The sequence below is a fragment of the Catharus ustulatus genome, chromosome 6, assembly GCF_009819885.2.
Source record: "Catharus ustulatus isolate bCatUst1 chromosome 6, bCatUst1.pri.v2, whole genome shotgun sequence".
Lineage (NCBI taxonomy): Eukaryota > Metazoa > Chordata > Aves > Passeriformes > Turdidae > Catharus > Catharus ustulatus.
This window is the reverse complement of record NC_046226.1, coordinates 46570927-46587939: the sequence shown is the minus strand read 5'-3', so window position 1 is coordinate 46587939 and position 17013 is coordinate 46570927. Positions and strand designations below refer to the sequence as shown.

Genomic DNA, 17013 nt, shown 5'->3' with positions numbered 1-17013 from the left:
TCACTGTTCTAATCATTTATTTAATCTTAATATGTTCTTCTGATGAATATAGTCTAATATATAGTCTTCTATATGAAAATTCTCCACTTAATTTGACAGAACTTTGTTTTATACAAATAAGACAATCACCATAAATGTTACATACTGGAGTGTAGGTCAAGAATGAACATATGCTACCTGTTTTGCTATTCAGTTATTTTCACATGTCAATGCCTGAAAATACTGCACTTAAAAACAATAACACTGTTTACTGCAGAAATTACTTTGTCTGCTTGACAGGATACATCACTGGTAAGTTAACCATCATTCACAAAAAAAAAAAAAAATCAAGTATTTGTCTTTAATTTGTTCACTTTTCTGCTCATGGCTTCATTGAGCTGACATTTAATACAAAGAGTGAACAGTCATAAGCTTAACACAGTCACCACTGAAAAGACACTTTCCCTTACCCCCCCTCCTTCCCACATTTTAATGCACATTTTAGCACAGCTTGAACCAAAGCAAAGTGAAATAAAGTAGTGCAGTGTCTCAAGGTGTCCTTTAATGAGGGCACAGAACATTTTTTCAGGGGGACAGATAGACAACAGGATTTGGAAAATACAAAAGAGAACCTCCTCTTCTTGTCTTTGCTCAGACTCCCTTTAGTTCAGCACATCAGATTTTAACAGAGCAGCCAAGAGCATGGTTAACGTAACAGGACTAATAATGCAACACAGAACATCGAGGCGAAAACAAAAGGTACTCGATCAGTATTTGCCAACAGCCCAACCTGACTGCAGGAACTGCTCACCAGGATTTTCAATGCCAAAATTTATGATTAAAGAGTCTTAAGTAAGAAAAATTTGAAAGGCCTTAAAGGGGCCAATTGTTCAAGAGAACTTCTGCGGTAAGACCAGGCCTTTAGCCAGTTTTCAGCCTTAGTATCCAGTTAACATTGCTGGAAAAACAAAACATATCCCCCAAAATCCACACATCACAGCCAAACCTTTGTTCCTCATTTTTCACTTTTACTCAAGTACGATCAGGAGCCTTCAGCCAAACCAAGTGATATCCTCCCAGTTCTATCATTTAAGCTCAAAGCACTGAAGTCAAAAAGCAAGGCACACTCAATCATGGAGAACCCTGTCCCCTGCTGAGCACTGGGCAGGATGACAGCAGCCTCATTTAATTGTATTTTCAGTGTCACTGCGATGACTCAACACCTTCATTTCCTGGGCACACTTGTCTGTATGTGTTGTGCAGGTTTCCTTTCAATGACCATGAGAAAATCTTGACCTGAGGTTCCCTTCTCCTGTCAGCTGGAGCTGATTTTGTTCACCATGATCTGTAGCTCTTGCTGACATCAGCCCAGGGTTTCTAACACGGCCACCTCACCTGCTTTGGTTTAGCAGCCTCCCTTGCACCTCAAGGCTTGAGGAATATGAGCCAAAATTTCAGTCCACTGACTTTTGCAGAGAGGCTGCAAAGAGTCTGATGTTAAACAAGGTACAAAGACTTTGGCTGTAAAAACCACTAGAAAAGCTGAACATTTTGGGGTTTTCTACTTTCAGTTTCAACAGAAGTTTTCTACACACTATATTTTTACCACTGATAGAAAGGAAACTGCTGAGATATCAGTTATTCAACCTCTTGAGTGTGAACATTAATGTACACCGGGGAAGAGATATTGATTAAAAATTACATTTGCACCTAAGAGTGCATGCCTTACAGCCCTTCAAAGGCCCATTTCTTCCCACTTCTTTTATACAATACTAGTTTATGCAGTTAATTGTATCACATCATTAGGACTATTACTTGTGAAGTCTGATGGCAAACAGAAAAAAACATAGAATATTTAACTTCACTGAGAAACAATGAGCAAGTATATACTCATTCACCCCCTACCAGAGAAGCTCACCTCATTATTGGAGATAAGCAGAAAGATTAAGAGCAGCTTTTGTGTTCAATCCAAAGATCAGAAAAGATTAAGGTGTAAAATATTACAAGATCAATACTTTTAAGACTCTGGTCCTGTGGCATTTTTCAAATACAAAGATTGGCGACACAACATAAATGTTCACTTTAATCAGATTCAAACACACCTTCAAATCTGCCCTTCCACCCAGTAGACAACTTGTGGCAATGTTCAACTTTACAAAGTTTTGACTCTACATTAACATGGGAATTAACCTTCCTGAGCAGCAGTACATTGGTTTCTTTCAGCTCAGAGCAGAGGAAGTATCTCTCAAAGGTACTGAAGCAGAAGGTTTTGAGCTATTTTCAGCTGAAATCCTTGATTGCCACAACTAAAACAATTTCCCTTCAACAAGTTTAAAAGCCTGACCTCTGCAAAAAAAAAAAAAAAAAAAGGAGCAAAAGACAGCCCTCCCACCCTTTGTGTAACACACTAAAAGCCATTTCTAATGGAAAAAGTCACTTCCCTGTACTGTACATTTTATAGTCTTAATTTCAAACAAGGGTCAAGTCTTATTAAGGCAGGGAGCTGGTATTGGTTAACATTGCAGTACTCAGACAGTGATGTACAAGACATTTATTTGCAGTATGATGACAGTGATATAAGTGGAAAAACCAAAACTGACGTGGTTAATATTAAAACTGTTCTGACAGCAATTCACATAATCTCTGAGATACAGCTTCTTTACTTGTTCGTAGTGTGAGCCTATACATCTGAAAAAGAACATAAAATAATACTTTTTAAATGGTTTGGCATTAAAGGAATGCACAGTCAACAGTGAAAACTAAGTTACCTCTTACTTGCTTTGGTAGGGAAAAAATCCTCGAACGCTCAGAGGCATTGAGCCACCGAGCAACATCACTTTTTCAAACCACTGGCTGAACCAACCCTATTCTTCAAACCCTTGTTGAGAATTACTGTTACTCAAGTATTTATTGGCTTTAACACAATATCTGTTTAAGAGGACAAATGCTGTGGAAAAACCTGAAGACCCTGTACAATCACTTCTTCAGGGAACAGAAGATGCAACCACCCAAACCTTATTTTTAATCCTTAGTTAATTTTGGTAACACCTCTGACTAAAAAGTTTTAGTAAAAACACTCTTAACATTGTACTTGCTTATGCTTTCTCATTTAGCCAATTACTCTTTTACTAATTTAAAATAGCAAAAGGAAGCAGGTTTAATCTGGCCCAAAGTGCACAAGACAGTCTGGAATATTACAACGATCTCTTCCAAGAGGAAAGAAGCGCTCTGAAGAAGCAGCTTACCCAGTTGGACCAGGACCAGCTGCTACAATTTAATTTCTTGTTGGAGTCTGCAGTCATAAGCAGCTATTGCAATAGTGATTTTTAGGAGTTTCAGATACCTAGAAATATTTGGTGCAAATGAGAACTTGCGGTGTCTAAGCTGGAGATAGTTACACAGATACCTGTGCCTGGAGGTTGGGTTCAAGGCGCAGCAAGCATCCAATCTGAGTGGTTTTTGTGTGTATGATACCAGCACCAACAAAGTTAGCAGGATTGGGATCTACCTCCTCAAGCAGGGCTGACCCAAATCCAATTATCTGTGAAAGAAACCCAGAAGATTTACTTGTGGGGAGAGGAGGACAAATACCAAGTATACCTAAACAGTCACCATCAAATACCAAAACAAGGAGGAAACTAATTTTGAAGTCTTCAAGATAAATTCATTACTACAAATTTTTGAAGGCTGCCCCTGATAAATGAGCTGTTCTGCACTGAACAATGGGATATCCCATACTGGAAGATGTCCTGGCTCAGCATATAAGGCTCAGAAAAGAAAGAATGGGAGGTATGTTGTTTTGCATTCCCAAGTAACTGTTAGACCTGATGGAGCCCTGCTGCCCTGGGGATGGCCAAACACCTACCTGCCAGAGGGAAGCACAAATAATTCTTTGCTTTGCTTGTGTGCATGGCTTTTTTTACCTACTGAACTCAACCTACAGGTTTTCTCATTTTTACCCTTCTTATTCTATGTCCCACCCCACTGGGGGAGAGTGAGCAAATGGCTGTGTGGTGCTTAGTTGCCAGCTGGGGTTAAAACATGACCTGCCACTGCCCTGTACATGATGAATTAAAAATACCACACCACCACCCACCTTTGCTTTTGTGATCTCTGCATCCATTGGGTGCTTTGCTTTAAAGATATTCTGTACTTCCTGTTTTGGACTGCAAGACAAGGCAAGATAAATACATTATGAACAGCATTTCCAATAGTAATTAATTTTACTAGGAGAGCTCATGGCTTACAGGATTGAGTATGGGATGAGGCCCTGCACCAGCTATATTCATTCACAATATACCTTTCTTCTCCCTTGCCCACCACAAGATCCCAAGTACAAAGTCTTACTTGCTCAGCTGCTTCCAACGCTGGAAAAAGTCTTGAGAAGACATCTCTGTTGGTTGGAAGAATTTATTCAGAGTGATGGGTAATTTTACCGAAAGATTTTGAAATGTTCCGCCATACCTGCGGAAAAAAAAAACCCACACTGCATGTGGCAGCCTCAGCAGTGTCTCAGCAGAAATCAACCACACAATTGAGGAACTGTTTATGATTAAAATCCATCAACTGCACATGACATTTCTAATATACAGTTTAAATCTACTGTCAAATAAATTTATTTTCTCTGCTGAGATGGCACATGAATTGTCAGATCTGCTGATAAGGTTCTCTCAGTTTTGGCATAGCTTTATCCTTCTAGATAGCACCTTAAGGGGCAAAAATATATCCCTGTGAAAACATACCAATAAAAACCAATTTAGACCAGAATAACAGCATGTAGCCCAGAACTGAGGATTTTATAAAGCTGAGCTGACATTGAGTAGACAGAACAAGATTCTATTTCTGGTTTCATACACTTCAGGCCAAGTTATTTGCAGAAATGTTCTTGGTTTCCAGAAGGGAGAAGTTACTGCGTATATTCCTGTCAAGATTTCTTAAGCAAACAGGAAGACTGCTGTTTTATACAGATAGCAGAGACAGAAATCATGGAGACATTTTATCAGTAGCTGCTTCTTGACTGTTTGGTTTGGCTGGGGTTTAAAACCACATTGTTCTAAGTGGATTCTTCCAAGCATTTTAAAGCTTAATTAGATCAAATTTTCAAGTTGTCTACCCAAGACAGCTTTGTGTGTCCATATTTTGCATTTCAGTCACAGAGCCATGCCAAATTTAACATCTTTCATCTAATTAATTCACTAACATTTGAATCCTTTGTTTTACCTGAACTGAATGTTCAGGATTGGAGCTTCCATGAAGTCTGACACACATTCGATGTTCACAACCTGCTGAACCTGTGCACCTCCATCCACTGTGGGGTCAACAGGTTTTGTCTGAAGATTCAGGCGTAGAAAAGTAGTTAAGGAAACAGATAAATGAACTGGCAAGTTAAAAAATGAAAATCTTCCAATAAGCCCTATGAGGAATTAGCATTGTGTTTTTACTCTTTTTTTGTGTGCTGCTAAACATTTAAAGCTTTTTCTATACAAGAAAAGAGTTTGTGGTGGGTTATTGTTTATTGGGGTTTTTTCATATTGACACATCTACAAGCAATAACTCTGAAAATTCTTGGTTAATTGGACAGTCTTAAAGAAAGATGCCTTTAAAAAGGTGTGAAGGCACAGAGACTTCACAATAAAAGTCACAGGACTATTTTGAACATGACAGAGATGCCTTGAGTCAAACAAGTCTGATTTCTTAATCTCCCAGAAATGCTAAATTTGCAATATCAAGCATTAAGTACCAGCCATTAATGAAGAGCTTATTTTAAAGTACCATCATCTTGGCATACATGTATTCCATCTCCCTGTCAAGTTTCAGGTTATCTGCTAATACAGTACTCAAAGGCCACATTTCTACCTCTGCTACTTCATGTCAGTGGTGAAAGCTACAGTTCCAGTACATGTTTATTCAGCTTGAGTTCTTGTTATTTCAGAAGTAAAATTTGTATTTATAACCAGGGCTTTAAGGAAAGAATCTGTCATCCCTGCTCAAGACTTGTTCTTTCTACAAGAACTTTACAGAGCTATCAGCAAGTTTCTCATTTCTTCATGTTCAAGGACACTGTGCCTTGATCCAACAGATTTATTATATTGTGCAGCAATAAACCACAAAAACCTAATAAGAACAGACACATGCTACTACATTTAAGGATATTTGACTGAAGGTCATCTGAGCAGATTACTGTTGGAGTAAAATTCAAGAACTGTGTTGATGTCTTATTACCATAGAATATGAACATACGTCCTGGAAAGAGAAGAACGAGACATCAGAATTTTTAGGTTACATAATCACGTTGAACTACTCGTGCTTCAATCCCCTAACACACTGTCCTTCTACCTTTCTTTGGAACCACTTTTAAGAACAAAATACAGTTTACATGGTTTATCTCACCAAGACATTCACAGTTCAAAATGCAGTGACTTAACCAAGCCATTAGCTCTCTCCTGATCATCAGTGGAAGTCTTTCAATTGCTGGAGAGTTTCGTTACAATGCTACTATGCCATCAAGAGTTTTACAGAAAGGGAGAAGCAAGCAATTCTATTGTTAGCCTGTGTTCAAATTCCATCTCTTTCCTAGATGGTTCCAGTATCTTGTGCATTCAATCTGATCTGAAATGCATTGTGTCTCATATTATTACAATAAGATATACTGCAAAATGTAAATTTTGACCAGAATGGTCCTTTATGAACCTGGCTCCACCAGCCAAACAATCAGGCAGCAAGAGCTGCCTATTTCACATCAGCTACCGAAACAATAAAAAAATTTAAGCAAGCAGGAGCCCACACAAAAGCCAGGGATGCACAACAGTGGGAGTTGTAAAACAGCTCAGGCCTACAATGCTATTTCCCTCTTCAGCAGCTGGAAGGTGAGTCCTATGTGGAATATCATGCTGGCACTGTGATTGATAATGCAGACAGCCAACCACACTACAACAGCTCTTACCCAGGTTCTGTCGAAATTCAGACTTCAAGCCAATTTGTAGCAACTGATTTTCAAATAAGACTCCATTATTTTTACACACAAACCTAGGGGAAGAGAGGGAAAACATGTTTTAAATTGAGCCACATTAAACAACATTTAGAACCACAAAATTCAGGGTTTACACAGAGGATGAAGATTGCGGTTAACCTAGAATGCATCAATCTGTGAGAGAGGCCTTTTCAGAAAACTGCAGTTAGAAAAGACAGTTTTACAATCACAACCACCACTTGTAGGACACTAAAAGAACTGACATTTTTATTTGATAGCATGTCTGAGAAACTATGAAGGAAACCACAATATGCTATATACACACACACTGTCTAATAAAGGACCAGGCAACAGATTAGGATTTTTCTTATAAGTCTTGAGAACCTCTGAAACTCATTAGGTTGGTGCAGAATTGAAAAGTTTGAAGCTTTGACTGTTTAAACCTGAAAGAAAAAAGCCCTCCTTGTTTTATCATTTCTGTATCACCTAAGCCAACTGAGAAATGTACTTTTTCCACTTTGAGAGAGGAAGCCCATTCTCCAGTGATCTCTGTCCTTTCTATCACCCTTCACTTAAAAGGTGGTCAGCAAACATCTGCCTTTTTCATACAAGGCACTTAAAACACACTCCCAAATATCAGTACTTTCGACAAGTACTTTTGGATTTTATTTCCAAACTGTTGCAAAAACATAATATACAACTGGCATTGCCTCATTTTAGAGCAGTGTGTGATAGCACTGACTTGTAAAGGCAATTCTAACCTGTGTATTCATGAGCCTGTCACAAAATCCACAGCATCCTCAGAGGTGTTCTAGTCACAAGTCTGACAGTACATGTTTCTCTAGTTTTGCTGGTATTAAGTTAATGAACAATATAGTTTTGCTTTATAACTATATTCTGGAAATTGCCCAGCCTTGCAAGGTTTTAGTATTGCTTACTTGTGAAAAAGCTCATCAGCATCATGCACAGTATCAGCTGGTTCCTCAGAAACTACCTCAGATGAAGCCAGGTCAGGGCTAGTTCAGGCAGCACAAAGGAAGAAAGGCAGTAGCGACAGAGACAGCAGGAGTTAGTAAAGACAGCTTAGAGCTTAGTTACTTCTTTTACCTCCTTCCTCAAAAACGGCACTGCTGAGCTTAATGCATGAGAAATTGATTAGCTGCCCTAGCTCAGAACCCTAGAAAGGTTTTAGGCATTAGGCAATGTTTTCCCCCACTTCTCTCCCCCATCCCACCCCAACTGTTAGAAAACAGCAATCCCTCATGAAGACAGCTGAAGGTGTTCAGTAAATGTAAACCTCTTACAGAACCAAGTCCTTTTAGGTGTTTAACTGTGACAGCAAAAGTGTTTAAGTTCAAAGTCAAAAAGGTAGCTGCATATTAACTACAACAAAGGCTGCTTAAAAGCAGAAGTCTCATCAGCCTTAGGGACCCTTCTAATTACAGGTGCACAATCAGTTCCTAAAAACACACAAGTATTAAGCATAGGCAAGAGTATACAGGCACACAGAGAATGACTTACCCAAGCAACAGAATAGAAACAAAAGTGACAACAGCATTAAAAAAAAGAGGCAGGAAATTGTAAAAAGCAACTTCTCAGTATCATCAGAGAAGCATTTCATCATCTACAGACAAACCAAGGAGTTGGGCATTGCTATACTTTCTTCTGCAGAAAGAAAACTCTTCTTAAGTAACATTTGCTTATGAAGCTACTAGGATTAGTTCCTTTTTCTACCCTCTTAAAAAGAAAAAAATTAAAAAAAAGCATGAAGAAACTTGTGTAGCTTCCTAAAGTCCTGGTTTTGTGTTGTACGATCAAGTATCATTTCTGACCTTCCAGCAGAAACACAGGATCAAGTATTAATCACTGCAAACCCAAAACAAATGCATTGCCTGCATTTAAAATTTTGCATATAAAATTTTGATGAAAGTGTCAATGATTCAGGCAGATCAATTTCCCTAATTATGTCTTTTATATTAAGACACATTAAAAATTTGTTGTGCCAACATTCAAAATTTGGTCCTTAACCAAAGTAATACATTCTTGTCTAGTAAGACAACTGATTTTAAAGACGTTCTGTGATTTTATGCCATTCATTCCCAAAAATTTAGCTAAATAACATCTTAGAATAGCCACAGGGGCTTTTAATACTAATGGGATTAATAACATATTGTACCTACACTACACTTGCTAATATAATTGTAGTATCAAATCCCCTTTAAAAAAAAAGAAAACCACTTATTCTTTATCCCCCTTTTCAGACTCCTTTGTCAGACAGTAGCAGAACAACTGAAGTGTAGCATTAAAATCTGGGAAACTATTTCTGGATACAATCCATCTCACTGTTTCAGTAGCAGTTTGCCATAAGCAGAGAGACAAGAATACTTTGTGAAAAGTAAGAATAAATGTATTCATACCAAGACTAATAACCCCCACTTCAAGATGTATGGAGATGCACAAGTAGTTTAATTTAACAAAGCAAAACCAGCATGAAGACCAGACACAACTGTGTGGCAAATATCATCAGGTTGAGTACTACAGACTCAGTTTTTCCATTAGAAGAGATATTCAGTAAAGACAGCACATCCAGCAGAGTGTCCAAGAACACCTCTCCTGCTGCAAAACCACCACCCAGGAATGCACTCAATATGCTGGAACAAAACCAAAAGTTATGTGTGTTTTCCCTTCAATCCTGTTTTAACAGACAAATTCTCCTTCAAATTCCTTTCAGGGTGACTTAATTACCTCGCAAAGTTGTCATCAGAACCAGGAGCAAGAGGTGCAACTGCAGAAGCTGAATCTGAAAATACATCCACGAGCAGGCTACCACTAGAGGAAGGTGGGGGAGCTGAATTGGTGACAGGGGCAGCACCCAGACCCAGGAGATCCGCCGATGGAGAAGGAGTAGACTAAGGAAGACAAGACACTTTGGTGTTACACTGCAACAAAACTGCAACACAGCTGTCTCGTTTGCATAGACAACTAAGCTACAGCAAGGTGCCTCTCCCCACCCCAAATCAAGGTTTGAATGGCTGTAGAAGGGTTCACAAATGCAGCAGCTACCACGCTGAATTTTAACTTAAGGTCATTTACAGATGTGGTTTTCTTTTTTTCCTTTGAAGAGTTATGTCCATCTAACTGTTACATAAAAACAAAACCTAAATTAATTGTCTAAAATCTGGTTCTGCAGAAGAAAGATAAAAAATGACAGCTTCCCCCTGCCCCCCCCTCTTTTCCCATCAGTTTCAAGGGAAAGCAAGTACTTTAGGGAATAAAATTCACATGTTGCTTTTCTTTCATGAAGAATCCATCAAGAAGGCAAGTGGTTTTTACACAAACCAAAATCACATGTCATCACAGCATCTTTAAAATTGACTATCAGTTTAATCCTGGGTTTCTGAAGCCTAGCAAATCTTAGAAAGAAGGTAAACCCAACCAGCAACAAAAGCAGAGCCTGTAGCCAGTTCAAGTTGCAAACACTAGAGTAAGAGACAAGATGTTCAAACTATTTTTTCCTCAAATAGAACAAATCAAGCAGCCAGGACACAGAATCATGCAACAGAGCCTGCATACATGTGCCCAAGTCGCATGCAAGAACAAAGCATAGACTGTTAATCAAAATGGTCATGTATTAGACATCAGCAGCTTCCACTATGCCAGTTAATCTGAGGATGAGTCATGAGACGCGTTTGGATGAATCTGAAATCTTGATTTTGTAAGCCAACTCCAAGTTATCGTATACTCCATACAGTATAATGGAAAATTCCCTGACAAAAGACTTTAAGAAGCCAATCATTAGGAGTTACTAAAACAAAGGTTGGACCTCAAATTTCTAACACTTTTGGAATTTAAACCAGATAAAGCCTCTGGTGAAGGTAACACTGTGCAGTCTGTTACATGGCTGCAACCCATAAAGTGAAGCTTGTAAAGCATGATGCAGTATTATCTGCCAGTCATCTCAATTTGGCATTCAAAGAAAATTTTGCAACTTTTCTGCTAGAAGGAGATTTCTGTCCAGTCAAAAGTGTTGCACTTGGAGTAGCTACTCTTACATACTGCAGTGACTAAGTAGTAAATTATTATGCTTTGACAAACTGAGCATGCTATAGTATTTCCTTTTCTAAGTAATCATCTACAGTATCTTAAATCTAATTACAAGTTATTCTAGGCATTAAAACCAGAAAGAAGTATTACACTATGGAAAAAATTGATCCCGCCAGCTTTAGCTAACAATAAAATGAGAAGTTCCAGCTCAGATGAAAAAAAAAACCTATGGACTTGTCTAGCATAACTGAATTCAAACAGTACTGTCAAATAAAAAGTAACAACTTTATACTGATTCAAGGACATCCCAGTGAAGGTAAGTGGTGCCCACTTCTACCAAACCAAGATGCAAAATAACATATTAAACAAAGCAGAAAAAACAGCTGATACTCTGAAATTCAAGTTAACTCCTTTTAAATATGTTAATTTTATAATCTCACCCTCAGTGCAATTTCAGCAACATTTCTGAACAGCAATATTTTTCAAATAACAATGTAAAAGGCATTTTTTTAGGCTACAGACTGTTTGTCTTACATAAGATTTCCAAAGGAAAATCGCATCCAAGATGCAGTGAGGGGAGAGCAGTTGTACATCCCCTGCTTTATAGCAAACATCCACAGCCTTAAGTTTGAGATGAGAGGTTTTAAATCCCCAAAAAGCCACTTCAGGAAACCAGTCTTTTGTCACTTGCACACCATCTAAATTAGTGAAATAACAGCTTTTAAACTCACAACAGCACTGGCATTGACAGAGGCAGGTTCAGCACTTCCATTCATATCAGAGCTCCTCTCCTTTTTGATCTCTTCCAGGTCAGTAACTGTGCCTGGGCCTTTTTTCTTCTTCAGTTTAGCCAAAATAGAAGATTCCCTCTCTGGAAAAGGAGGCATTTCTTCCAGCACTGTAGCCTTACCATAGGAAAAAAAATGTATTAGTCAAATTTCAGAGAAAAAGCCAAACCAGCTTCTGAGTCTTTGAAGAGAAATACCCTTATAGATTGCATAAAGCAAAAGCAGAAGTAGTTACCCACACAGAAAATTATTATGCAGTTTATTGTAGCGAGGGATTGATCACTTTTTTAAAAGAAAAAGTTCTTCAAAACTTTCTGAAGTCCTTCCAAAGCACTTGGTTAAGAAAACAGGAGCATATCACTTCTCTGAAACAGTGATATTAAATAAAAAAATTTAAATAATTAGATCACAGTAGACCTAAGGGTCCTTAAGTCAGGCAGACATAGACTTAAACCACAGAGAAGACTCAAGCATTTATTAGATGTCAAAACCAAATGTATAATGCTCCTCTCAGACTTGAGAGCACCAGGTTCAAACACTGGAATTCAAGAGACAAAAAATTACACTTTTCCTGCCCACCATCAAGTAAGTCCTCAAAAGAAAGGCCCAGCCTTTTGGTATCTAAATCCTCTAGGGCCCTGTATTATGCCAGTTTTCCCTGGCTTCTCTGCTCCAGATTAACATGTCTTAATGGTCATATATCCCACTACAGGAATAGCAGCTTGGAATTTAGCTTTAATTTAAAGATTACTACAGCAGAATTAAGGAACCAGGCACCCACAACATAATTCTCAATCCTGCACTGAGATTTCTCAGCAATCAGGTGAGGTTTAGTTCAGTTTAACTTGCTGACAGCAGAGTACTGCATAACAAAGGAAATAAACCTTGATACCTACCAATATATCAGTACTAGCAATAGTACTGAGCCTCAAATACTCAACAGCTCTCTGCTGCAGCTCAACATCAGCATTCTTTAGCTGACTGTCACTGCGCAGCACATCTTGAATTGTGGTTTTGATTTCTGGAAACAGGTTCACAAACTTGATGTAGGTAGACAGAAGCAGAGCTCGGGTAGGAACACTACACAGATGAAACTTGGAATGTAGCAAGTTGAACTGGATGAGGGGACTTAAAAGAGGAAAAAAATAATTTGTTCAGTACATATGATAATTCTTATTATTGCATTATTAGCAAGAGTTGAATGATTTGTTAACTAGCCTTTAGGAATGCTAGGAATTAAATTCTTTACAGAAAGCATTACTATTTCAATTCAATATTTTAGAAGGTGATTTACCTTGATCTTGGATCACCTGCTATCAGATTTCCAAATTCTCCCAAGATGTAGCCACCTACTTTTACAAGATTCTCATGACATGCTGGAGCTTGAAGGGCCTGTAACACATTAATAATCATTGATACACAATGTACAAAAAAACCCACTTCCATTCCCAGTTTTCTCATCTACTTTCCTGCAAGAGCAGACCACGGATCTAGGTGTTACAGAGCATTTATGAGAAAAACATGATGGGGTGGTAAGATTTCACAGAAGACTCTGAGTATTACTTGATTAAGAGTATTCTTAGGCCCATCTAGCAGCATTGAGGACTTTTGATGACAGACAGAGCTCCTTAATTTTCCCCTGTCACATCATGTGGTGCTTCCTTAATTCTTATTTTGAAAGGGAATTGAAAACAGTTACTCTCACCTCAAAAACAGTCTTTGCTGCATATCCTTGTACATCATCCCTGTTGATGACAATCTGAATAACTCGGTACCACACTTCCTCACTGACATAGTCACCAGCAATGCGAATCAGATTCAGGATTGTATCCACATACCAGGTGTAATCCACTGCATACTTCTCAGCTAGAATTGCAACCTTCAGAACCTGAGCACACAAAAGAGAACACAGAAGGTTAGCTAGCTCTGACTATGAGCTGTTTATACCTGGTGATGCCCCACACTGGCCCAGAAGCCTCAGTTTCAGATACATGAGCATGTTCACTTGTTCCCACAGCCAATGGGAAAGGTAAACATTGAAAAGCTGTGCCAGAATACAGCAGTTGCCAGGCACATACTGTTTTCCCCATAATGCATTCAAATATGTTGCATCTTTGTGGCTTTCCAACTGTGTACCTAAGTGATCAAGAGCAATTTATAGAACATTTTTTGTTTGCTATAAAAACACCATCTAAACTACCACTGAGACAGGATCAAATAGGAAATTGGAAACATCTCAAAAAAAGGCAAAAGGAAACTCAAGATAGCAGAGGCAAATAGAGTCACCAAAACATAGTTGACTTTTTCAGATCATACTCAGATTCCTGCATCCTAAAGCAAACAATCAGCTTCAGGGGAGACCCCACACAATTTATTATCAGTTGCATTTATTACTCTTAAAAGAACAGGTCAATATAAGGGAACAGAATGAAATTCTCACTATCTGCCAAGTCAGGGGACATTGCCAACAGTAATCAGACAGCACAAGACATAAATCAACTAAAATGGTATTCCACATTCACTTCTCCAACCAAGGGACTTCAGCAACTAACTAAGCTAAATAACTACTGTAAGAACAACTTTAGTTTACCATCCTAAAAATGTTGAGTATTTCAACTTTTATCCTACTGGTAGGAAAGAGATAAGTATCAGGCCTCTTAGCTGATTATAAGGTATTGGTTTTGGGAACCCTTAGACTGAACATTCTCAGAGCATACAAAGCTCTACCTAAAAATAAGCATTTACCACTGATTTTTGAAGCTATTGGACAATGACTAGAGTAGAACCTAACCCTCAGATGTAGAGAATGTGTTGGGAATCACATATAAAATTCACTTCGCTTTCTATATGCACTGTCCCGAGACCAAGATCAGCTTTTAAAATTCTTAAGTTTCCAATGATCCCCCCTGTCCCTGGATTAATTTAACCTAAATTCTTCGCTATTAGACTACAAAGTTACGAGTTTTTTGTTTGTTGTAGTAGTTTTGTCTGGGTTTTTTTTAAGCCACCATGAAAAGCAATCTCTATCACACATTATGCAGCAACCCAATCAAATTAAATCCAGCTATGAAACAAATATTTAAGAAAACACCAATAGCTTACAATTTCTTCTCTAATGGAATAATCAGCAGTCTCCAGGTAATTGAGCATTTCAGCCACAATCTGCTGGGCATTGCTTCGGTCACACATTGCATACAGGAGATCTACAGCTCTTTGTCGTACACTTACATCTCTTTCAGTCTGCAAAAAGACAGAGTCAAAGATCAATACGATTTCATCTTTGTTTGGAAAGTACATGCAACTTAAGAGATGAAAGTTAGTATAATACACAGTCAAATTTAAAACAAATGAATTTGCATAATTTTTCAAATGCAGAATAAACTATATAAGATGTAAGCTTATATATAGCTATATATGAAGATATAACTTTATATAAGCTGTGAGTATCTTACGCTATTTCTCACTTTCAGTCATCTAAGAAGAGGTCAGTGGAGACTCTTGCTTCTAAATACTAAAAATTCAAATCATCAGGCTTTGTTTCTGTAGCATACTTATTTAAATCTGTGCAGGTGCTGAAAGAATGGAGGAGTTTGTACAGAACACTTCAGTATTACACAGAGAAGGGCGAGTTAATCTGTGCTCCACTATGCACTGAGTAACTGCTACCAGGCCATAAACGCACCAGTAACTGGTTGAAATTGTTAAATTGTTACCAGGCCAATGAGCATTCAGCTACCTGCAGGTTTAGTGTCTGGCATGCCTTGTAACAACTGAAGTCCAGCTAGAACAAATACATACTTTGAACTTAGACAAATGTATAAATATGCTACAGCACAAACCTGGAAGAAAGCAAAGCATATAAACATCCAAGTATGCAAGTAAATTTACATGCATATCATTCTTACTCTTTGGACTTCTGCTTTGTCACAAACGTTGCATGGGAACATGTCTTTCTGGTTTCTAGTCTACAATTCTGCAGTGCAAGCTGATCTGCTCTACCACTCCCCATAAACTACTACAGTGAAGGAACAGTGTCCAATACCAGCAAGACAGTAATAAAACTGTCTTCCCATCATTCTCAGTTTTGAAATTCCACATTTTTAAACAATTATGCATCTTCAGCCCACACTTGGGCAGATGACAGTGTTGCAGGGAACAGAGCTACAGGTATCAGATTTACAAGCAAGGTGCAGAAATCAACAAGAGCTGACCTCTGTAATTGCCAGCACAGCAAGACTTTGCTGGATTGAGGTAAAAAACCGAAGCAAGCTTCAAGGAATAACTCGTTTGGTCCCTAAGTATTATTAACTTAACTGGGGACAGGGGAGAAGACAACACTCAAAAACAGACCACACACTTCAATATTTACCTTCAATGCATTGATAACTGTTTCTATGTGTGTTTTCACAGCCTCATGTGAGAATTCAGAGCTGGCAAGCGTGCACATGCTTTCCAGTGCTAGGTAACGCAAATTAGTTTCTCGGTGCTGCAAGAACTGACCTAGCTGGTTACAGGCACGGACTAGTAGGTTTGGCTCACTGCACAGAACAGGAGAGAAAGTGAAAGGGTTAAAAGCAACAGGTTTGAGAACACTCCATTCAGAATACTGTTTCTGCAGTGGAAATTTCTTAAAATGCCTTAAAGTGTCTGCTAGAATGCTTTGCTAGTGAAATGCAAACTCAGAAACTGTGAGCAAATAATCTCTGTTGGATTAGAGCAGTGGGGTCAATACAAAACATCAAATAAAGAAGCAGCAAAACCCAAAGATACAGTTCATTAACACTGTTCAGCTACACTGCTGTAGTAGTGTTCCAATCTAGCAAGCAACTTCATATTCTTTTCTCCTCCACTCCCTCCCCCATTAAAATCTGATTAACTGCTCAAAACAAAGTGACAGCTTTTCACTTTAAAAACCCCTCTGATAACATTAGTGCTGTCCCAGCTCACCTGTCATGATGTATAATTAAGCTTATTGCCTCGAACAGGACAGCATTCTTCGCATTCGAGTGTTGCACTTTCTTTGACTTTGGTGGCTCCTGTGCTTTGTTGAGGATGGTTTCCAGGCATTCTGTCAGACGGCCACGTACCGCAGGGTCTTCTGGAGAAGAATGAGCCGTTGGACAACTTCGTTTTGCTCCAAACCTTAGGTTTCCCCCTTCTAAATCTATATTAACTGAACTATTCTGAGACATTAAGAACATTTAACTCCTCAACACACACACAGGAAAAGAA

At 38.5% G+C, this 17013-nt stretch overlaps 1 protein-coding gene across 4 annotated transcripts in view; it reads right to left on the bottom strand.

The window, feature by feature from the left end:
* The window catches only part of AP2A2 (adaptor related protein complex 2 subunit alpha 2), a 44032-nt gene continuing 27019 nt past the window's right edge, over window positions 1-17013 (bottom strand). The window contains exons 8-23 of one of the 4 annotated variants that reach the window (XM_033062184.1): window positions 16729-16879; window positions 16151-16319; window positions 14884-15021; window positions 13487-13669; window positions 13076-13173; window positions 12678-12909; window positions 11725-11898; window positions 9695-9858; window positions 7888-7965; window positions 6923-7005; window positions 6133-6222; window positions 5200-5323; window positions 4327-4443; window positions 4076-4145; window positions 3386-3520; window positions 1-2667 (exon numbers count right to left, since the gene is read on the bottom strand). In XM_033062184.1, coding sequence (XP_032918075.1) covers window positions 2590-2667; window positions 3386-3520; window positions 4076-4145; window positions 4327-4443; window positions 5200-5323; window positions 6133-6222; window positions 6923-7005; window positions 7888-7965; window positions 9695-9858; window positions 11725-11898; window positions 12678-12909; window positions 13076-13173; window positions 13487-13669; window positions 14884-15021; window positions 16151-16319; window positions 16729-16879 — 2084 coding nt within the window. In that variant the 3' untranslated portion in view covers window positions 1-2589. The remainder of the gene's footprint in view (window positions 2668-3385; window positions 3521-4075; window positions 4146-4326; window positions 4444-5199; window positions 5324-6132; window positions 6223-6922; window positions 7006-7887; window positions 7966-9694; window positions 9859-11724; window positions 11899-12677; window positions 12910-13075; window positions 13174-13486; window positions 13670-14883; window positions 15022-16150; window positions 16320-16728; window positions 16880-17013) is intronic. The other 3 variants (XM_033062185.1, XM_033062186.1, XM_033062187.1) reach the window with 3 other exon arrangements.